Below are 23,162 nucleotides of genomic sequence, written 5' to 3'. Positions count from 1 at the left end.
GACAAGATTGTTGCAACAATACTGGTGTCTTATTTAGAAATGAAAGACCACCCTAAGGGCTACTGAACTGGGAATGTCACCTGCCTTTCCGAGCTTGTTACATGGAAATATTACAAAGAATCAACACAATGGAACATACTGGTATCTGGTGTTTTAACTGATGCATGTGTATGCGTGTCTGTGTATGGATTTATGCCTCTGTCATTGCTGCGTCTACATCTGGGAATATAATGTGTCCATGTGTGTCCTGACCTGCTGTTTGAGTGTGTCCATCTGCTCCTGCAGGGATCCCATCAGGCTTTTCAAATGGTCCACTTTTTGCTGACTCTCCCTCAGGAGGTTCTGATTGGCCTGGAGCTCATCCGTCAACTGGTCAAGAGCCTCCTGCGAGCTCTCCCATTGGTCGACCTTTTCCTGGTACAGCCGCTCCAGTTCAGCTAACTCTTCCTTCGCAGAATGAGTTGCTGATTGCGACTCTCTTAGCTACGAATTAATCATTGCGAATAAGGCATAGGCGGAATTTTAGATTGTAGTATGATTCATGACGAACGACACGTCACACAAAACTTGTAGAAAAAGTCTCGATCTAATCGAAACGAGGCAATAAGCAGGAAAGAATATCATTTTCTGTAAACTATGCGATACAGGTATTGACATCCACCTGTTGTTGTGAATACTGTAGCTCCTCTTCCAGAAGTTCCACCTGCCCTTGCACTCTGTGTACTTTCTCTATTGCTGCAGTGTATTTTTGTTGAAAAATTGCTGCTGTTTCTTTCTTCTCCTGGGTTTGCAAACTGGCCTCTTTCAACTCGTCTTTGGCTCCTTTCAGCTGCTGATAAAGAAGTTCGAGCTTAGCTTCCTGCTTCTTCAGCTTGTCTTCAAATTGCTCAACCTGAAAGAAAATGAAGACAAATGCAAACACACATCTTGCCAATATTAAACTGTAGAAAGGCGGTAACCTCAAAGTTTGGTAGAGAAACCAAAACACTGTAATGATGAAAAGTCAAGTGTAAAAACGTGTCTTTGTTGCAAATAACTAATGAGCTGTAGGAAGCCATACTGCGTGCATGAATCTCTCAAAACGTACATGTTGAAATGTTTAAACTATCACAGCAACAACCATCATCATCATCATCATCATCATCATCATCATGCTAAACAAATCATTCAGTGAAAAAGAAGACATTACCTGATGCTTTGTGACTAAATGTGCCAGAAAAAGCACAAAAACAGAAATATGCTAGTTTGCCTAACACGGTGTAATGTGCTGCGTTGCTTCACAGTAACCTCTGTCATAATGAAAGGGAAACCCAGGAAGTGAAACCAGGCTTAATCCTGGCGTTACGCTAAGAATCCTACCATAGCTCACCTTTCAAGGGGAGAGGTTGAGAAAGTTAAACCCGCTCTAGCACTCATCTTGAGTTCATCCACGTTAATCCCGCTGTAATCTGGTTCAGAACATGAGGGTTTACAACTAATGACAGCCAACTAGTTAGATTTCAGTGGTTCACCGCAGCTTGGTTTAACCAGGGATTAACTGGGCCCATCTAGGACTAACACTGGATAGAAGGTAGCATGAGACTGAGTCAGGAACTTGCTCATGCAAAAGGGAGAAAGAGACACAAACCAGAGGAGAGGAGAGGAGTCATCAACTGTGATTCTCTATTTTAGAGTGAAAAACTGAACAACCTGCGTAGGTGTATGACAGTGTGTGTGGACTGTTTAAAACCATTGACTCAGCCAATGCACACTTGAAATTTTCTGAGTGTGATGGTGGTGAATGGTGAATGTTTGGCCCAAGGTCAGCCAAGGTAACAGTTTTATAGTCGCACTATGAAACACACACAATATAAAGTAAGGTCTCATATGACAACGTCACCTACTATAGCTATATATAATATTTATTCTATCTGCGTCACAGTGTTTTTTCTCCTTTAATGAATCCACCATCCTGCCGTCCAAGCGCTAATGGTTGACTTTCTCTCTATTCCTGGATGAAAGGCCTCATAATTGGGCTTAATGGGGACACTATGGCTTTCTTGTGACCATAATCAGGAGCTTGTGCTTTGAGGAAACAAACAACCCCAATTAAACATGATGGAAAAACACATTTCGCCCTCATGACGTGACGAACCTAATTTGGCCTGTCGCTTGAGTATTCATGGCTGTCACATGACTACCCAAGTTGACCCTCAGTTGATAGTAACTTTATTCTTCTCTTCTTTTTTGGAATCTCTTGGTCCTTATTTCCCTATCCGTATTCGTGTTTGGGCCCAATTAGATGTGAGAGTTTGACAAACAGAGGGGTCATCCTGTCTTGTTAAGTAATTCAGATGATGTGCATTTGGATATATGCAAGTTGACTGCAAAATAAAGCTTGTCTGCTGTAAGCGGGTCAGTTTGTTGTTCCTGGCAGAAAACCCTGACTACTTGATTGTCTACTGTGATTTACATCACTCGCATTCAAATGCATAAGTGCATCAGATTTGGGTTTTTTCAAGTTGTTCACTGCATTAACACAGTAGATGGTTTTGCTTGAGGATCGTGGCTCAGCTGATTGACACCCAAACGCGCAAAAGACCTGTCTTGTCTGTGTGCTTCTGATTTAAACTGTCCTTGAGCTTTGTGACCTCTGACTCTCAGTCCTTTAGCCTGATGTGTATTTGGCTGAGCTCAGAGTTGTTCTGCTTCAATCGGCTGTGAAGCAGCGTGCTGGTCCCCCTCCAGCGCTCCACTTCAATCTTGGGAGCCTGTTTCGCAGCTTCCAGGTCAGAGTTCAACTGATCTATAGATTTCACTAGAGATTTCACCTGTGTGGAGGTAAGACGAGCAAAGGTAATGAGGAGAAGAAAGAGTTCTTCCTCACCTGTTGCTGGCTAATATGGAGCTGATCATGTCGCTGCTGTTGTTCTTTCTCCTTCTCGTGGCCGAGATCTCTGACCTTTCCGCTTAACTGACATGCCTCTTCCTGGTGTGCTTTGACCTCCTGCTTCAAGTGCGTTACCTCTTCTTCCAGTGCTGTCACCTGAGCAATAAGAGAGCATAAACGATAAAAACTATAAACGGATGGAAATTCAAAAACAAAAACTTTAGGTCGGCACAAGATGCACACATAGACAGGCAGAAAAGACAGTGAGGGGGTGGCAGTAGCCAAAAAGTGAGGGAGTGAGGCTTGAGTCAGAAAGTTTCCCAGTTTAGTCTCAGGACCAGCTGGGAAAATGTAGGCACAGCAAACATGAATGAGTAACGATTCCCTTTTCCTTTGCTCCAACTTTCGAGGAGCCTTTGAGCAAGGTGCTACGCCTCCCACTGCTCTAATGGTGCTGCTCAGTAGCCAACAGTAAAAGTGTTGCTGGTTTGGGCACTTCCCTAGAGTGGATGTGTGCAACTCTGTGGGTGTAAAGCAGGGCATTGTTGGAAAAAAAAAAAAAAAAAAAAAAAAAACACAGGGGTGCTCACTCAACCTAGCCTCAGCATATGAAAGGGAAAATATAGTAAGACAGGTTTAAGACCCTCATAGTACCACCTAGAGTTGAATTTAAGCCCTAAGACAAATTTAAAGCCCAAAAAAGAGATACGAATGTGAAAAAGAAACCTGTTTTTCATGGAACACAGCTGGAAAATGTTAAATTACCTGTTTTAATAGGAACACATTTGATCTCTTATAAACTGTATTGTTCAGTAAAATCTTTTGAAATTGCACTCACCTGCAAAATGCAACCAAATAGAAATCAACACAAACAAGCCACCACACCTGTTTCTGTGTTCTTTGTTGCTTTTGTTCAGCTGTCTTCATTTCAGCTCTCAGATGCAAGATTAACTGATCTCTGCTTCGGACCTAAATCCACAGAAAAGACAATCAATTTCATACATTGGTATTTCAACCTTTTATGTTCCTTTAGTTAAATATTATGTTAACAACGATCTGACCATTGCATGCTCTCTCTCTCACACACACACACACACACACACACACACACACACACACACACACACACACACACAAAGGCATGACCACGTGCACATGGAGACAGTGAGAGAGATGGACCTCCAGGTGTGAAGTGTGGAGCTTCTCGTGGCTCAGAGCCAAGTCAGCCTCCAGTCTTTCTTTGGTCTGGTTGAGGTGGATACATTCTCGGCCCCGGTCCTCCATCTCGGCCTTCAGCTCGTCCCTCTCCTCACGCAGTTTTTCCAAAGCCTTCTCTCGTCGAAGCAACTGCAAAATATGCACAAAAATTAAGTCACTCAGTTAGTGCTGCAATGTCACGGTGTTTTAGCTCTCACATTAAGACAATTTAAATACCCTAAAAAGAAAATCATCTTAATTCCAGCATTATAAAACTCATTTATCATTATCTAACATTCAATCCACAAAAAAAGATAATAAACTCAGGCTGATTCCATTATCAAATTAATCCTCTAGTGACTACATGTATTTAATAATGGCATCAAATTATTGTTTTGATTTAATTAACATAAGCACGATTTATGAACAAGTAAAAAACAAAATTATAATTGTGGTGGATGGTAAAGCCGATGTTTTTACCTCTTTCTGACAGTCAGAGTGCTGCTTCTTACTTTCCGTGAGCTCCTTCACCAGCGCGCACATTTTAGTCTCCCTCTTCTGTATCTGTGAGAAGAAAACATTTTCCTCCCCGTTGGACGATGCTTTTTTTAATTGCAAAACATGGGTGCACTTTTTCCTCAATATTCTGACACTGAAACATGGTGTTAGGGATGATATCTCCTTGATTCTTTGGCAACACAAACTGTATCTGAGGAGCCGGGTGAACTTAGCCCACTGTTTACAGAAGTTGAGATAAAATATTCCAGTCTTGTTTTCATATTTGTGTTTAAAGTTAATAGTGGTGGTGGGCTGATGACGCTACGTGCACAGAAGCAGATTGTTGATACTTCTCTTGAGTATACAGTATGTCTTACAATCACTTATGTTTGTCTGTTTCCTTGGTGACCTTCCCTAATTACCCACTCCATCTCTGTCCCGCCAAATGAGCGTGTGTGCCAGTGTGTGCATGTCTGGACGTGCTTTTATGTGGGTGTGATTCCTTACGAGTTTGCCTGGGGAAATGCTTTGGACTTTTCATCTCTTGTGTCTGTGTTCACTACGCCTGCATTTTGTCAGTTTTTTGTTTTTTTTCCCTCTGTTTGAAATCAGTAAAAATGGCCAGGTATGGGTTTTGAGCCAAACAGATTTGTAATATATTTTGAGATATTTTTCGTCGGGGCTTAGGCCTGACTAATATTATACAGAGGCTTTCCTTTAACCTTTCAGTGGTTAAAAAGATGAATCAGATTATCTCCAAAAAAGAGAACTGGGAGTCTGGGAGTTGGAGGTTGACCAAGAGCACTAGGCTGTTATTATACAGTATATGGGTTTTACTCCACAACACAGACAAATAATAATGAAGAAATTGTACTTTTTCAATTAATTTGAATATCTTATTTATTACTGTTGTACATATTTAATGGAGACGAGTTTTCACTTTAGACTTACAACAGTCCTTCAAGCCGAATTGAATCAAATGCTCCCTCTCTCTTTCTCCATCCCGCCCCACCTCCTGTCCGTCCTGCATGATCCACAGATTGTTTTGACCAGAGTTGAGGGCTCGTTTGTAACTGTCCGGGGGGATTGATGGAGTTAACTTGGCTCTTTGACCTCTCACCTCTGGCTGTCGGTGGACAGGCTCACTAAACACACTAAACCTGAGCTACGGCAAGAGGAGGAAAAAAAAAAAAAAAAAAACACTGAACACACACTGCCATGCACGGAGCAGCTAAATCACACAAGAGCGTTCACGTAAACACTTTGACCCATACAAATAGGTAGTACCCAGGACAGAAATAATGCGGGGTGTGTTTTGCATTCCGTAGACTTCAGATAAAATCGTACCAACATGCACACACACACACACACACAGAGGGAAAAAAAAAAAAACTGACCGAAGCTTTTATCAATGTTACAAACGCAAGTCATTCCACGTACCCGTAGCAAATGCAGCACCAATTTTTTAATCTTTTTAAATCATGATTCATCTTTTAGTGTGTGTGTGTGTGTGTGTGTGTGTGTGTGTGTGTGTGTGTGTGTGTGTGTGTGTGTGTGTGTGTGTGTGTGTGCGCGTGAATTCCCAATGTGAGCGTGTGATAGGCAGAATGGATGTTGATAAACACCGGAGGATGTCGTGTCAAAACAGACAACTTGTCAAAACGACACGCTAACTAGGTCAATCACAAAGTTTAAGGAGAAACTTTGGAGTGGAGCTTTGGTTTATGCATATCTCTACGTGGATGTCTATGTGTGTGTGTGATAAGCTCCTGAACGAATCTGCAGGAGGGGACCTCCAATATCGAAGGTATTTTTAAATCAATGAGCTCTTAAGTGTATCTCAGTCTCAATGTGTTCACACATAACGCACGCACACAACACTCAGCGCAGATAGAATCCCTACTGACAGGCAATGACAAGATAAAGAGAGGGAGGAAGAGAAAAAAAAAGGTGGGGGTGGAGGGGCAGGAGGGGGAGAAATAATATTTGAACAGTTGGGGGTGTGTGTGTGTGTGTGTGTGTGTGTGTGAGAGGGGGGAGGGGGAGGAGGGGTTGGTGGAGGAGGTGGAGGAGGAGGGATGAAAGAGAGAAGTGGCAAGGCAAGAAAAGAAAAGAAATGAGCAATAAGCGAGATCAAGAGGGAAAGCAAGGCGACAGAAAAATCAGTAAGCTTTTCTGACGGTTGTAAAGCATTGTGAACAGGACCGACGTCTGTCCACGTCCAACCTTGAAGGCTTAAACAACCTTACTCATGACTGCTTAACTGCCACTGTACCACTCTTCTTCACTGCTTTTATTCTCGTTCTGCTTTCTCACTCCACTCAACCTCCTCGTTCATTTGAAATTAAAAGCAATTTGAGGTCTTTTTTTTTTTTACATAGAAGAACAATATCTCAGTTTTTACTGCCAGTACCGGCTCTACTCTACTCGGCTCGCTTTTGGTACCAGGTCCTTTTCGGGATTTCGTTTTCCAGTGCAGAAAGTACCCCCTCAATGCGGTGCCGTTAGACTACCGTGATGTCGTTTTCAACGCGACACACACTCTCTGGATCCTTTCATCAGCAACCAAACAAAGGAACGTCTGCCCCTCCTCAACCACCAGTGTGGCTTCGGGGGTTGCCATTAAGTGAATAGTCCAGTTAAAAATAAATGGTGTATGTTAAACTGCCTTGCCTAGTTAACAACGTCGGGTTTGTGCAGGATGTCCTGCAGTGATTATGGTGATTCTCTCAGATCAATCAGTGCTCTGCAGTGATATCACGTCACCTTTCAGTACCGCCTGAGCTCACTTGAAACCTAGACTGAGGTGAAACCAAAATTAGCTGCAGGTAAAAAACTAAAAAAGGCTAGTAGAGTAGAGCGTAGTCGGTACAGGCAGTAGAGAAGCGGCTTAGGGATGCATACTTTTAAAACTGAACTCCCAGTGGAGGAGCCGGAGACACACAACGCTGGAGTGTTACCAAAAAAATATAAATATGAGACAAACATTAGACTACCATTCACAGATATTTGTTTTCATAAAGGGAACAATTTAATTCACTTTTAAGAGTCTACTTGCAGGTTAGAGTCAGTGATCAGCTCCCATAAGTGTGCTGAGAAACAACCATTTTAAAATGAATGGGTCAGACAGACCAATCAGATACAAAAGGTCTTAACCTTCACACAGAAATACCATTGAGAACAAAAGGAAGACGTGTCCAAATTTGATTGCATTCACTGTCCACAGCCCAAGCTGTTGCAAACTGAACCCCCACCCTCTGTCACACTCATCCCGCTGATCTGCTTCCTGTGTACATTTATGACCTGAACATTAAAAAAAATTTAAAAAAAAAAAAAAAAATCTGTCTCTAGAGAGCTGTGTGGGTGACTGTTGGTCCTGGGAAGATGAAGCAGATCATCTCTGAGACAAAGCCCCTTGTGAATGTTAATTATGTTGCTACTTTTAAGTTTCTCAATGGGGGATTTTGGAACAGTGAAACACTTCATCCTCAATTATTATTAAAAATTACAGCAACATGTGGTTATTCACATGAGGTAGCGAGACGGAGGGAAGCACGAATAGAAATGGAGGACAAATAAAAAGGAAAACAAAAATAACTAAAGGACTTAGGGAGGACTTTGTCCTTAAAATATAACATTTACGTAATAAAGAGTAAACATCTGTTCATATTTAACAAATATCCTTTGTCATTTTCTGTTTTGTTGTTCAGTTATTTTCTGTTTTGTTATTCAGTTATACAGGCCGTAACTGGACTGCAGATGATGTGAATATTGAAATCCTCATTTGTCAAATATTACTTCAAGTTTCCTTTCAAGAAAACCATGAAGTGAAGACAGAAATCCTTCTCTACAGAAAAGGCTAAGCTTTCCAATTCTTCTGAAGTCTAAATGAGAGGGAGTGAGAGTACAAGGGAGAGTGAATCAGCGGAGTAGGTTGAAGATGAAGGACAGCGTGTTGACAGTGTTTGTTCAGCTGTGCTAATGTTAGGACATTTAGCGCTGCAGAAGAAAATGCTTAACACAAAGTTCTCCGTATCATTTATATTCGAGTGGGAGCAGGCACACTGACTCTCCTTTACACACACCTACTTCTACCACTGTCCATATAATCGCGGAATGAAGTGCGCAGGAGTGAATGCAAAGCTGTGAGTGTGTGTCCGTGTGGGCGTGCGAGAGAGAGAGAGCTTGTAATAGATCAGAGAAAAGAACAGTTTTGGTGCATAAAGCAAGGCCAGATGTGGAGCAGAAACCAGATCCCTGGACGAAGCGTAATGGTCCATCCGTTGACTAAACCAATCCAAACATGAAAGACACAACCTCACACACACACACACATGCGCGCACACCCACAGCATAGGTAAGTACGTATAATGTAAGCGTGTGACGAAACGCACATTTGACTGATTTGACACGGTTCTCCATTTTACGATTATGAATTATCACACAAGAGTTGTATTTAAAAGAGTGAAATTTCGATGCAACTATTTGCTTCCATCCTGAAGGATAACAAATCATTTATGCTCACTCCTCCAGAGTGGATTTTAATTAGGGCCCGAGCACTGAATGGTGCGAAAGCCCGATTGTTATTCAAGGCGTTATTATTCTTCTTATAAAGTAATTGCCTTTTTGGCGGCTTTAACATATTCAAAAACTCGTGAAAGTTGGTACACGCGTCGGTCCTGGCGAAAAAATTGCATATTTTAGTGGTTTCGTAAGTGGGCGTGGCCAGATGGCTCGCTAGCGCCCCCTGCTGGCAAGAGAAAATTAAATTTGTCATACTATCACATGCTCCGTCAAGCACAGTTGATCACATTTTGAATTTGGTCACTATTTTTGACAATTCGCACATGTCGTACTTTAACGAACTCCTACAGATTTTGTCTTAAAGACTTCAAATTTTGTCTGTGTAATCTTAAAACTTTTGGGATTAAAAGTTGAATTTGTTTTCGTCAAACCAGAAGCCCGTGCTTTTTTGTGAAAGGGCGTCGCCAGGGCGATGCAACAAAGTTTGATGTTTTGCCATGACAAAGGAAGTTGATACTTAAGGTCAAGGGGTGCTTGAAACCTCAAGAAACTTTGCACAGGCATCAGGCGTGGTAAATTCCACGGCTACCTACACCCCCGACCCGCTGGCTCCCCAACGTGCAACATGCGAGGGCCCGTATATCAGCTTGCAGTTTTAATTAAAATATGTTATTTTTACCAGAGCTCATTTAGTGTGATATTCCATTAACTACAGAGCAAGCAAGTATTTTTAAATGTGTACTCTATAAACGAGGTGACTGCTGTGACAATAGCCTTAGTGATAGCAAACTAAAACCTGACCTTAACCCTCACCCTTAAAATATGGTGAAAAAGAGTATTGTCAGTGAAGAGGTAAATGAAAATTAAAAGGACTGAACCTCATGTGCTGCTTCCCTTTTTTATAAATCCAGGTCCTTGAAATCCACCGATTGCGTTGGGAAGAGTATCTTTCCAGCCTGGTTAATTGAAGGTTAAATACAAACCACTAAGCACTAACATATGCTTTTGCTGTATCACAAAAAGGGCAGAGCATGAAAAGGTCAAAAAAGCAATGTAGCATATGACCATCTGATTTTTTTTTTTAGTTTTCTTTTAGTCCAAACTGCTAAAATCCCATTTTAGAAGAGTAATCCCATTTTTGGGGGGCATTCATCAAAAGTGTATGTTTTTAATAAGGCTCTAAATATCAGAACATCCCATTAACCATTATCTGAAACCTTATTATCAGCACCATTGTAGAAATAGACAATGCCTGTCACAGTGAATATTACATTTGAAAATTTCATATTCAAATGAATCCCTCACCTGCGTGAACCCTCTTATCAGTTCCATTGTGGGAAAAGACAATGCATTATATTAAAGTGAATATTATATTTAATCTCCAATCCTGTATGAATTGGGTATCTTTAGATTAACCATTTTTTTCCCTTGGCACTGTCCATTTTGAATAGAAAATGTTTCTTGACCTGTTGAGCAAGCCAATTCTCCTTCAGTATATCGATGTCAACAATTTATGGCCAACACCGGAAAGTCAAATGCGCGTCTCACTTTAATTGTTATGCTAAAATTACTAAAACAGACAATCGGGGTTTTATAAGTATCCATAATTCAATATTTAAACCAAGACTTTAACGGAGAAAGCAATTACCTTCTTTTCAGAGTTGTGGCGCACATGAGTTAGTTCCAGCTGCAGATGCTCCACATCTTTACTGGCATTGTGCAACTGGTCCTGGATCGTCTGTCTCTGCTCTCTGTCTGCATTTAGACGGATTCTGGTCTGATCCAGAGTCTCACTGACATCCTTCAATGTGAATTCACATGTTTGTAACTGAGGGGTGAGCAGAGACACGGGGAAGGTCAGAGAGATGAAGAATATCTACAGTATGTCCAGTCTTCTATGGCTTGATCCTGCTCTGAAATGCTGTGAGAGGGACAAGCAGAAAGACAGCTGTAAAGAAAGCTGTGGAGGAGAAGCACGCACGTAGATACAAGCAAGCAAAGGAGGGGATGAAAGTATCATTTAGGGACGTTTGTCTCTACTTTGTCTCTACGGCAGTGAAAGGGAACATCATAAAGGCTTTGTACCAGGCCAGGAAACCCTACAGCTACTGCTTGGACCAATACAACTGATTGAATACCCATCATAAAGTTGTAGGACACGAACTTTAGAGCAGTGCTTCTTAAACCTGGAGGCAGAGCTCTCGCAGAGTTGTGGTCCCATTTTCTATGTGCTCCCCATCTGACAAGAGAAACAATATGCTTTTATGAACTTGGAAAGCATCATATGATGTTCAGCTGCAGCAGTGCACCTTTCTAATGTGTGAGATTATGCTCATGTACACACATAATCCTGAAACAGACAGAAAGCAATTCATTTTAAAATATTTACTAAAACCTGCGACACCGGAAGCTTTCAAAGTGAAACCCAGAACATCAGTAACAGGAGGAAATGCAAATACAGTGCTAAAATGATCACATTTAAACTGCTGCCGCCTCCTAAATACACCAGTGATGTCGAAAAGGTAACAGGGAAATTCAGTTTGTTAGAAAAGTGAGGGCATAAAGTCGGCATCTGAGACTGTGTTGCTTTTATGTTGAATGCATTTCATTTAGTTGGCTGACAGGCACCCACACAGCTAAAACACTAGCAGCAGACAAATGACTTGGTTTGGTCAAGGACACAGTAAATGGGTTAATTTAAGACTAAAACACATCACTGCCATGCGCCACTCTGATATACCTAGAGGGGTGAGACGAGGAGGAAAAAGAAGGAGACGGGTAGAAATACAGAGGGAGGGAGACAGAGAGAGGGAAGAATAATACGACAGAGAGAAAAAGGACAGTGAGAGAAACCTAAAGGCCATTCCATTCATCATGCGTACGACTCTTTAATGTTCACATTCATTACCACTGGTTCTCATTGGGGCGAGAGCGAGGCTGGACAAGGGAGATGAGAGAGAAAAAAAGACAAGAAAGCAAGCAAAAAATAAAAGAATGATCAGAAGAAAAATAATGAATGGAAAAAGAAGAAAATCAAAACAATATTTAACCCCCTCCTCAAGTCTTGTTCCCTCTAATGTTTAAGTGATATTCATACAAACACGCTTCTTTATTGTACAATGAGCCAAACCTCTGTGGAGCTAAGATGGTGGCGATGAGTTATTAAATATGGAGAGAGGGCAAAGAGAGGGAGGGCGGAGGAGGAGGGGAAGAAGGACAGATGATTAACTGTGAAGGAAGTAAAAAATGAGGAGAATTCCCCAATGTACCTGACTGGATTTGATTTAGAGAACGTTGCCCAATTCTGTTCCTTATTTAAGAAGAGCTCCCCTCCTCTGTGAGTGCGAGTGTGTGTGTGTGTGTGTGTGTGTGTGTGTGTGTGTGTGTGTGTGTGTGTGTGTGTGTGTGTGTGTGTTACCTACTTTGCTCTGCAGCGTGGCCAGGCTCTCTTTCAGCTGCGTGTTGTATTGGACCAGCTGTTCTGTGTGTTTCTCCTTCATGGCCAACGTTCTCTTTAGTGAGTCCTGTGTGGCTTGGAAACCGACCACATCCTGGTCCAGGTGCCTCATATGATCCTCTGTGTCTTTCATCTAATGTGCGCACGCACGCACGCACGCACGCACACACACACACACACACACACACACACACACACACACACAGCAGAGCAGACTCTTCTGTATGTATACTTACAGTACATGCACAAACCAACATACACCACAGACATTTTATATTTTACTGCTTGTGGATTTGATCTACTTTGTCTTTGCACAAACAACACAGAAAACAACAAATAAAAGTATGCTCAAAGGCACTCGTGGACCTACATATTGATTGTCGGTTTCTGTGCACTGAGAAGAGCTGATACGAGGGGCAGTTTGACATGTTTCAAACAGAGTCCAGGACAGTAGTGCCCCTGGAGCAGAGGGACGCCATAACTTTCAAAAGTAGGGAGTCCAAGTTACGTCACTTCATCAACATCAGTACCTGAGTAACACACACTTTTGTAGCCACTGGTATGTGCGCATTTGTGATTTTAGCATAGGCGTTGAAAACACACGGTATGTCAGTCACAACAACACAATCATCACCCCCACTCCCTCTGCTGACCACATCTGGCTCCCTCCCTGCCCACTTTTTCTCTCTTCGCCAAAACAAAGTTCAAGCTAAGGGGTCACTGTTTTGGTGCTGTGGAAGAGATCCGGCGTGAATCGCAAATGGAGTTTGACAGAGCAGGACTTCCAGGGAGCGTTGTAATCATGGCAGGGGCACCAGGAGCGGTATATCACTGCACAAAGTGATAAAGGGAACCTCTTTGAAAGGGGATATATATAAATATATATATTTAAATCATGTATGTTTTTTGGTTATTACAGGCGCAGTCTCTGAACATTGTGATCGCACTTCATACTACTTTCAAATCAAGCTATGCCAGTTGAAAAAGATAAATTCATGTCAAATGATAAATAATTATAAATTTGTTCTTTTGTACATTTCACATTACAATGTCATGACTGCAATAAAATAAGGCAAATTCTTATCACTTCTCAGTTGATCATAGCTTACACTTTTCTATTTATCATGGTTGCCTCATACAGAGGCCCTCAAATCATCCTTCTTTTTTTTCTTTCTTTTTTTTTATGTACGCATCAGAAACCACTGGAATAAATCTAGTGCCAAAGATCTGTGTGCACCAGATATCGCTCCAGTCAGATATTGGCAGATGTAGTAAAACAACCTTACTATGTGTATAGGTCCATTATTCTCTGGCCTTTTGTTTGGAAAAAAAACAAAAAACTTTATGTAGTCTAAACTTCATGATGTCTGTTTAAAACTGAAACATCCATATTCTTATCATCAAAATGGAAAATCCAAACTGAATTTATGTACACGACTACTGCGTGTTACTGGACATAGTTGGTGTACATGAACATACTGTGCATGAACTAATGCGGTAGTAATTATGGGGGGGTGTGGGTTGGGGGGGGGGGGGGTACATTTCAGAGGAAGCAGGCAGTGGCTGAACTCCTCACCCCATGTATGAACGTTAGTGTGCGTGGGACTGTAGTTCAGAACCCCAAACCAAATCAAAGCCCCAATTCATTATCCCAGTGTTAAATGAGCCCTGTGTTAGATTAGTAAGGAGACTCCACAGACAGTCAACACACATACAGACACATTTATATACACTGTGCACACAAACCTTTTCATACATATACAAGTATAGACCCTTTCATATGTTTTATCAGGCTGGAAGATTTATGTGATACAGATGTAACCACATAGAATAAAGACTTGGAGATACAGTCACAGCTGGTATGTGAAGTGTAGCATCCTTCTTAACTTCTGATCTCTCCTAAGCTCCCTCGTCACCTCCTTTAACAGTGGACTGTGGTTCGTGACTGGTGTCTTGGCACTGACATCACCCACCTCTGCCTGCGCTTTAGAGCTCTCCACACACACTTCCTCACCTATATATCATCCAGCGCAGTGTAACAGTGAGTTAAAAGTGGTCTTTCACGCAGTTAAAATCATCTACAGCATTGCTAATGGATGATAACAATTATAAAGCAATGGGCCAGTTAAGGATTGCAAGGCTGAATTAAAATTGCTCTTTTCTCTGGATATTTCACCACTTTTTTGTGTGACTATTGGGAAATAAAATAAGTTTTACAAAACTAAGACAATAATGTGTGAATTTCAGTGCTTCACCCAAGTTCAGCATATTACAAGAGTGGGCAAAAGTTCATCTTCTTTGTGTTAATTCATCTACAGTACAAGAGGGATTCCAGATGAGGAATGAATATGAAGTAAAAGAGCACTTTTTCCACACGTTTTAAATATTATTACTATCAATGTAAAACCAGGATGAAGCAACAAGATTGCCTAAAATTCAGCTGCAACAGTTTTACTGGCTTACAGTATGACTATAATTCATGCTATTTGACAAATGCTGTATGTCATACGCAATATAAATTGTATACACCATTCTTTCTATAAGTTCAATAAAAACTAATCAAATCCCTTAAAGAAAACACAGTCTTGCACAACAGCAAGTTTTAGCCAAAACATGCTAAAGAAAGATAATAATTTAATGGCTAATGGAGTAATGTCTGTCAGCTGGCGATATATAATATGCAGCTGTTTGTTTTGGTGCACATGTAAAGCTCTTGAGTATTATTAAAAGTGAATTTAGGTATCAAAATGTTTTGATTGCTCTGATCTTGTGAGAAACAGTGACTACATATAAACTGTAACATATGTATTTAAGCACATCTAGAACATGCTAAAAAAAAAAAGTCATATAAACCATAAACATTTGTGTTACTCACTGGTCTACAAACATGACATCTCAAACAGCGATTATATATTCTTGTTTATATTGTTGTTTCTAAATTTTCTATGAGTCGAGAACTCTGAAATAATGTGTTAAACACTATGTTGATATGTTTTATAATCCAATCTGACCTGCAGTAGGTCAGACCTATCTATCAAGCAAAAGATCAGCAAGTCTGTGAGAATCCCTGCTATAGCTCAAGGTCTTTACGGCACCCACTTTCAGAACTCCATAATATTGTTACATAATTAATACATTATGGTGATTTTTCTCATCTCCAAACCTGCCAACATCAGAGATGATTAAAAGTTCCCATGTGGTCTGTGTGAAGTCTTAATTCTCCAGTGGGGGAGTATAGGACCTTGGCTGGAAGTCCGGAAGAAAGAATATCAGATTTGTGATTTTATTTCAAATGAGTACTTAAGCCTCGGACTTTCATATTAGTAGAGCTCCTATTGAGAGAGAAACCTCAATCTGATCAAGTCTCATTACTTTAGCAATCAAAGTTTCGCCCCTGGGATCCTCCCTTCAACTCCTGCCTCCCGCCTCCTTTTTTTTTTTTTTCTCTCTCTCTCTCTCTCTCTCCTTCTAGCCATGATATGTTTTTGCCACCAAGGCAGAGAAGAGGAAAAAGGGAGAGTGGCTTGCGCAAATCCTTGATTGGCCAAAGTCTATCCTCCATCTAGGATTACGAATAGAAATGGAACATTTGAGGACAAAGGAAGGAGGGGGGAGATAGGAAGAGACAGAGAGAGAGAGAGAGAGAAAGAAGAGAATGACTGTGTGGTAGAGAGAGATGTGAGATTGCAGGGTTATGGGCACACAGAGAGAGAGAGAGAGAGAGAGAGAGAGAGAGAGAGAGAGAGAGAGAGAGAGAGAGAGAGAGAGAGAGAAAGAGAGAGAGAGAGGTTGGCTAATATAATTGAATTAAAAAGATGGAGCGGGGCCATTTCTAAGCAGGTGGGAGTGTGGAGTGAGAAAGAGCAGGCGAGATATTAACTTCTAATAAAAGAGAGATTAGAAAGTGGCGAGGAGGACTGCTCTGTCTTTACCTGTGGGAGTGACGGCCCCCACATAACCTTTCACTGCAATATGCACACTGTTATTGGCCGCCATATTCTCGGCATACCACACCAAGACACACAAATACGCACAGACAAGCATTTGTGCACACGCAGCATCTCTGCACGTTTACACCGAAAAGAGCCACACGTGCAGTAAATAGATACACAAAACACAGGAAAATATCACGCACAAGCACGCACGCACGCACACACAAGCACGCAACGCGTTATCAGCTCTCGTTCGACGATCCAACAGGCGGCAGCCATCAGATAATGAAGACACAGCTCTTTGGGAAGCGACTGCCATACAGACAATTAATTAACTAATTTGTCTAATGAGCTTGTTAATGCCATGCTTTTTTGGCAGCCAGTGTGAATACATTAACGAGGCTAATTCAATTAAACAGGTGCAGATTTCACAGCTGCCTCTCTCATGAGCGCGCAGACACACACACACACGCGCACACACACACACACACACACACACACACACACACACAAATCCTACAGGTGTTGTGTACATGTTCGCTCCATTTGACTCTGATGTCTTTGTCAGTGAAACCTTGGCATTCGATCAAAAGCATAATGATATGCAGATCAAGTGGTGTGTACTAGTGCATTTGTGTGTGCATGTCTAGTCAGTGCGTGTGCCTCAATGGGCCGGTGTGCCTTTGAATCAAAAGTACAGCTCAATAAACTCTCCCAGCAACGGTAATCTGTATAATTGAAAGTGTATAAAATAAGTGGGTGGAAAACTGATTGAAGCGCTATGATAGCACAGTTAAATCAGCTAAAAGAATCCCAGGGGTCAACCAATAAGTGTTAGCCAAGGCTTCACAGTGCAATACAATTAATTTGCTCAAAAGCTTTCCACTATTACACATTCATGTGTGTATTTCTGTGTTTCCCAAAAACAGCTACGAACTATGTGTGAAAAGTATGGAGTTTGTCCTGTCTTAGCCACTCAGCCCACGTTCACAAACATTATTCTCAGGTACACAACAACAACAACACAATTTCTCCCCAAAAGGTCACATTCGTTTATGAATTTATACTTGCCTTTCGTGTCACTTCATTCAGCTCCTTGGTTAGTTGGTTAATCCGCACCTCTTTCTCCTCCATCCTTTTCTCAAAAAAGGTGCTGAGTTCATCCTTCAAACGCAGCATTTTGGCCTCGGACTGGAAAAGAGAAAGTGGTACCTTTTCATTCATTGTCATAAACTGTCGTAAAAGCTGCGGCATTTTCAGTCCATCTGTGTCGAAGTTTGCTTGTGCACCCAAAATCTTCCGTTGTGAGAATTGTTAAAGGATTAGTTATGAGCGATATTGGGTGGAATTAGAAAAATTTAATCTCGATAAAGTGGCTGATTATTAAAAAAAAAAAAAAATCACATTGAGATTCTCAAACCTTGATTTTTAACGTTCTCTATCTGCACACACACAACATATGTTCATATACTTTGATCAGAGCTGCCAAATTTGGGGCCTACACGGGCCAGGTTTGGCCCACACCTTCTTTGTTTAACAAGCTGGTGCTTATTCTCCTCATTCTTACGGGCAGTAAAATTCTAACCGTAATGACTGTGAACAGTAAATTTTGTGCAGCTAAAAAGTACGTATTATTTTTAGTTTTACGGCATTGTGCGGCATGGTGCCGTTAAGCTTCCCTATTAAATTACATTGGCCTAGGTCTTATCTATGAAGAATCATGGTATTCTCTCCCCTCCTGCTGATGCCCATGTGCTGTTGGTGTGTCCTACATCACTGAGTTTGTGCTGTCAGTCACGATGAGAGATCGAGGCAGAGACACACTGACAAGAGAAAATTAAGAAGCAAATTAGCAAGACGACTGTTTGTGAAAATAATTTCTGCAAAATAATAAAACTGCTGTTACACGGATAAAAGAGTAGTGTTTTAATTATTCTTACATTTGATTTTAGAATTAGAATGTTAATTTTCTGTAAAACATATTCCATTTGTATGAAATGTAATTGTACATATTGCATACGTGTATTTTTGGCCTGCGCCTCTTCATCCAGATTCATTTTTGGATAGATACATTTTTCCACAGGAAAAAATGTGGGCACCTTTGACTTTGATCTACTGTACATTTCAGCATAAATTATGCATGTTGAGCACGATCATACACGCATACAAACAAGTGTAGCCGAGTTGGACTTCTGGTGACACGGGGTTTGTCTGAAGGTGCTGTGCTCACAAGGTCAACGAGTGAGTGTGTGCTTCTTTGTGTGGAAGCACACAGTATATGCATTGTGATTTGATGGGTTTGGCTTGTTATGGCAGGAGCAACAGCAGAAGCTCCCTCACGTGACTAAAGAACTTGAGGTTGGTGGTTAGCTAAACTCCCCTGGAGATGATGCCACTGATTAATTTTCTCCGTCTTCATCTCCTCAATCCCCTCCCCCCCCCCCCCCCCCCCCCCCCCATCCATAGGTCTACTTTCTCTCCCTTCCCCCAGCCCCTTCAGCCACTGCTGAATATTAAATCAGTCCCCCCACCCTTTTTTTTTAATTTCCAGATAACCACCGTTCATTTTTCTCCTATTGTCATACAGCCATGACATGGTGTAGCAGCCTATATATTAGAGATGGCTGATGTGAGTTGTTGTTATTGTTATCTTTTTTTCCATTTACTGCTTGTGTGTCCTACTGTACACTATGCATGGTTAAATCATTACCTGTGCATGTGGTACAAATACCGAGTGTAATTTGAAGTGAAATTTCCCATCTTGACAGTTAGACATGCTCGTGTTGCTGCGTTTCAAAACCAAACCGCACCAAAAGTCTTCCTCTCTCTGTAGCATAAATATTGCCACTGGTGTTTGGTGTTGCGTTTGTTTCCTGCTAGCTAATAAGGAAGTTTGTGTTTGAGTGTATGTTTGTGTGTACATGTTAGCTATAGGGAAAAGGGGAGGAGAGGAGCACGTATACTGCTGCGGTGAGTTTCCCAGTCATTTTGATTTTTTTTTTTTTTGCTATTGCTCAGAGACCGATATTAAAGAGGTAACTAACACAAAGAAGAAACACACAAGCAACCCAGAACCTGCACAACACCTGTACAACACATGTACACTACCTACTATATATATTATTGTGCCTGAGTTCTACGTGCAGGTACACGTTCAGCCATTAATGTGCGCACACGTGAACACAGACAGACACACATCATGGATGTCATCACTCAATGTCTCAGCTGCAAATGAAATCTCATTCTCTCTAACAATCTCTGTGGCCCACTCTAAAATATCTCCCTCTGTCCCACCTCTCCACCCCCCCCTTTTATTCTGGGTCTTCACTAAATCACACCCTATTTTTTTTTTTTTTTTTTTTTTTCCCTTCACCAATCTGCACACCTGTTAAATACATTTATCAAAAACACATGCTGAGCAGAAACCATCACATGTACAGCCCGTGCGCACTCGTTCATGTGTTTGTCAGCGAGATTAAATATTCATGTGTGCTTGCATTTTCACCCAAGTTAACACTTTGCCTGCCCTATCACGAGGCTCTGTCCTGTATTCAGACACGTAACAACACTGGCTGCTCTCAGGTTTTAGCTTTCCCTCCGTTGCGTTGTTGTGCCTCGCTATCATCATATTACTTCCCATCACCTGCTTGCATAGCCTGGAACCTCGCCCTGGAAGCTGGGGAAGTGGGAAGTGATTTGGAAAAATGAGGGCAATAAAAAAAAAAAAAAAAAAAAAAAAAAAAAAAACACAGGGATGAATGGAGAGATGTGATATAAGGTAATATGCTAACCCAATCAGCAGGCTGCCGCTTGCCGACAGTATAATCAACATATCGGCCTAATGTCATTACAGCTATATGAGAAATAATATTGCGTGAAATGATATTGCGCGGCGCGTGCATGCCGGCATGGTGCACGCATGAACGAGCTCACACGTCCAGATGTATGTATTCCCTTCCACTTCCCTGGTGCAGACAGACCTGCAAACACACAAAGAGACACAAACCCCTGAAAATATTTACGCTACTTATTCCTGTATAAAGACTGATTTCCAGTATTATTTTTCTTATAATGTGTAAAAAAAAAATAAAAAAAAATAAAAAAAGTTCAGGATGATTAATTGATTGATTTCTTGATCACTAGTATTGATTAGAAAACAAATATCTATATTGTTTAATCCCACTGACAGTCTGTTTTAATGTAGGATTTTAAGAAGCAAAACCAGATTTACTTGTAGAAATGGATCAGTTAGAATTGATATTTTTTACTTTATGTGCACACACATGTACTGTTCTGTATATCTGTATATTACACAATCAGACTGCAACTGGCTCTGACACAAGAGGATATTAGTTAGTGTGTGTCTTCCATATCCTGAATGTATGAGGCCGCTGATGGCCTCTATTGATGGACACTGGCGTGAAGCCATCACTCAAGTTATGGAGCTTTAATTGGAGACAGCATAAAACGATAAACCAAGAAACATGCATGGCTGAACAGCCCAATGTAAACCATTAATCATAGCATAGGCAAAGACAAGTGGCCGCCACATACGCACGCAGAAATGTCTCCGGGTGTGCGCACACACTGCTGCAGAAGCACACACATTCTGCTCCAGCACCACACACCTTGCATAAGCGCGCTTGGCACGAGCAAGCGCGCGCGCACGCACGCACACACACACACACACACACACACACACACACACACACACACACACACACACACACACACACACACACACACAGAGCATGGTGGAGACAAGAGTCCCAGTCACATATTCTCATGATAGATGACCCATTTAATTTTGATTTCTGAGAGAAATGAGCTTGCCAGCGATACAGGGTTACCACACAGGCACACGCGCACACAAGCACGCACGCACGCACGCACATACCCACTCACTCATTCATAGTATACATAGATACTATACACGGGTTACATATATGAACTCACAATGTGCATTTAGTTTTTATGTAAATAACGGTTTTATTTCGCAGACATGCATTCGAGCCCCTTCTCTCGCACGCACACACACACACACACACACACACACACACACACACACACACACACACACACACACACACACACACACACACACACACACACTGCCACTTATTTGCATGAGAGGGCTTATAATATGGGAATGATTTGTGATGTAAGCAATCAGAAGTGAAGTAATACATCAGTTGCTGTGTCTAACACACATCTCGATTGGTAATAAATGCAGATCCACACACACACACACACACACACACACACACACACACACACACACACACACACACACACACACCTGTTTGTAAAATCTGCACCATCCAACAGAGTAGAGTATAAATCAGAAGCAAAAAAAAAGGTTGGCATGACGGAACGCACACGCACACAAATGTGCTCTGACACACATCACATAATTCATAAACACTTTCGGAAAAAACACCTGGAAGACATACGATATATTTTCGAAAAGTTGGATTTTATGTAGCCCTCTTCACAGCTGTAAAGCCTGGGAAATAAGTCACCAGTCTTGTCAATGTGAGTTTGTCTTAAATATGTTGTTAAGCATAGAGCTACATATGTACCAATGTCAACTTAGTATTTTTTTTACTGTGTGTCTCAAATCTCTTTAAGTCTGTCTTGATTTGACTTTGTTTCCTTGCTGGTCGAGTATAATTTTCAAATATGCATCTCTTCAGTTCCATCTGATGTAGCACTAAAGTAAGGCTGGAAAGAAAGATTCAATATTTTACATCCCATGTGACCTGGAAATGATTAAGAGACAAGACCAAATTACCTGTACATTCTGTCTGTGATGACATGTAAGTAAAAGCCATTGAAATGTTAAATAAAATGAGGGAAATCCTTAGAAAGTAACAGAATGTGAAGACAGAGACTGTTTATTAGATAACAATACTAGTAGATAGAAATGTGTTTCATTTTGAGAGGAAAAAGATGCTGTGAGGAACTGCTCAGAAAAAGATGAATTCTCAAATTAAAAGGGAAGAGGGGAAGCGAGTGCTGCTCTGACTGGAGTGAGAAGGTCATTGTTCCATTGGGAAGAGAACAGAAGAACAGAGAAACTCAAGGTCTCATTGTCAGTGGGATGATCAACTCTGTAGGCCGACGTGAAACCAGAGCAAGAAAGAAATTACAAACATTTCTGTTTTTTTTTCTTCTGTCTGCACCACTTCCTAATATTTTTGTACACAAATGCGCCTGCTGCCAAATACTCCAGCCTTTCTGTTTCAGCTTTAGTCCCATGAGCAATTAATTTTTGCAAAGTTATAATGTTGTAATCTAGACCTTTTCTTATTTGGTCCTTGATTGCAAATGTTAACGCCCGACAACCAACCGTACCCCAGCACAGCCACTGTCCAGTGACATATGAGACAGTGTTGATATTTAGACAGATGGATGGTCCATTAGAAGGATAAAAACCTTCCAAATGCACACAAACACACAACACAACGCGCGCACACACACGTTCCATACAGCGGTTGCAGCCCCTCAGCGTTCCTCTGTCCTCACATGCTTGGTTTCCCCATCTAATTGCTGCCATTCGTCAGTGTGTGTGTGTGTGTGTGTGTGTGTGTGTGTGTGTGTGTGTGTGTGTGTGCGTGTGTGCGTGTCTGTATGTGTGTGTGTGTGTGTGTGTGTGTGTGCGTGTGTGCGTGTCTGTATGTGT

General features: G+C 41.4%; 2 protein-coding genes across 2 annotated transcripts in view; both read right to left on the bottom strand.

The window, feature by feature from the left end:
• The window catches only part of LOC138199449 (nuclear mitotic apparatus protein 1-like), a 48,391-nt gene extending 35,721 nt beyond the window's left edge, over window positions 1-12,670 (bottom strand). The window contains exons 1-8 of the mRNA XM_069151537.1: window positions 12,511-12,670; window positions 10,737-10,916; window positions 4,547-4,630; window positions 4,049-4,216; window positions 3,755-3,838; window positions 2,867-3,025; window positions 662-892; window positions 253-483 (exon numbers count right to left, since the gene is read on the bottom strand). Of these exons, the coding sequence (XP_069007638.1) occupies window positions 253-483; window positions 662-892; window positions 2,867-3,025; window positions 3,755-3,838; window positions 4,049-4,216; window positions 4,547-4,630; window positions 10,737-10,916; window positions 12,511-12,657 (1,284 nt within the window). The 5' untranslated portion in view covers window positions 12,658-12,670. The remainder of the gene's footprint in view (window positions 1-252; window positions 484-661; window positions 893-2,866; window positions 3,026-3,754; window positions 3,839-4,048; window positions 4,217-4,546; window positions 4,631-10,736; window positions 10,917-12,510) is intronic.
• A 3,088-nt stretch (window positions 12,671-15,758) lies between these two features.
• LOC138199576 (putative autophagy-related protein 11) overlaps window positions 15,759-23,162 on the bottom strand; it is a 44,401-nt gene continuing 36,997 nt past the window's right edge. Inside the window, exons 8-9 of the mRNA XM_069151755.1 lie at window positions 17,549-17,668; window positions 15,759-15,791 (exon numbers count right to left, since the gene is read on the bottom strand). Coding sequence (XP_069007856.1) covers window positions 15,759-15,791; window positions 17,549-17,668 — 153 coding nt within the window. The remainder of the gene's footprint in view (window positions 15,792-17,548; window positions 17,669-23,162) is intronic.

Source organism: Embiotoca jacksoni, unplaced genomic scaffold (genome assembly GCF_022577435.1).
Source record: "Embiotoca jacksoni isolate LCO1_2020_lvr unplaced genomic scaffold, fEmbJac1.0.p SCAF_17, whole genome shotgun sequence".
In the NCBI taxonomy this organism is placed as follows: Eukaryota; Metazoa; Chordata; class Actinopteri; family Embiotocidae; genus Embiotoca; species Embiotoca jacksoni.
The sequence above is the reverse complement of the archived record's forward strand: the minus strand, read 5'-3'. Positions and strand labels throughout refer to the sequence as shown.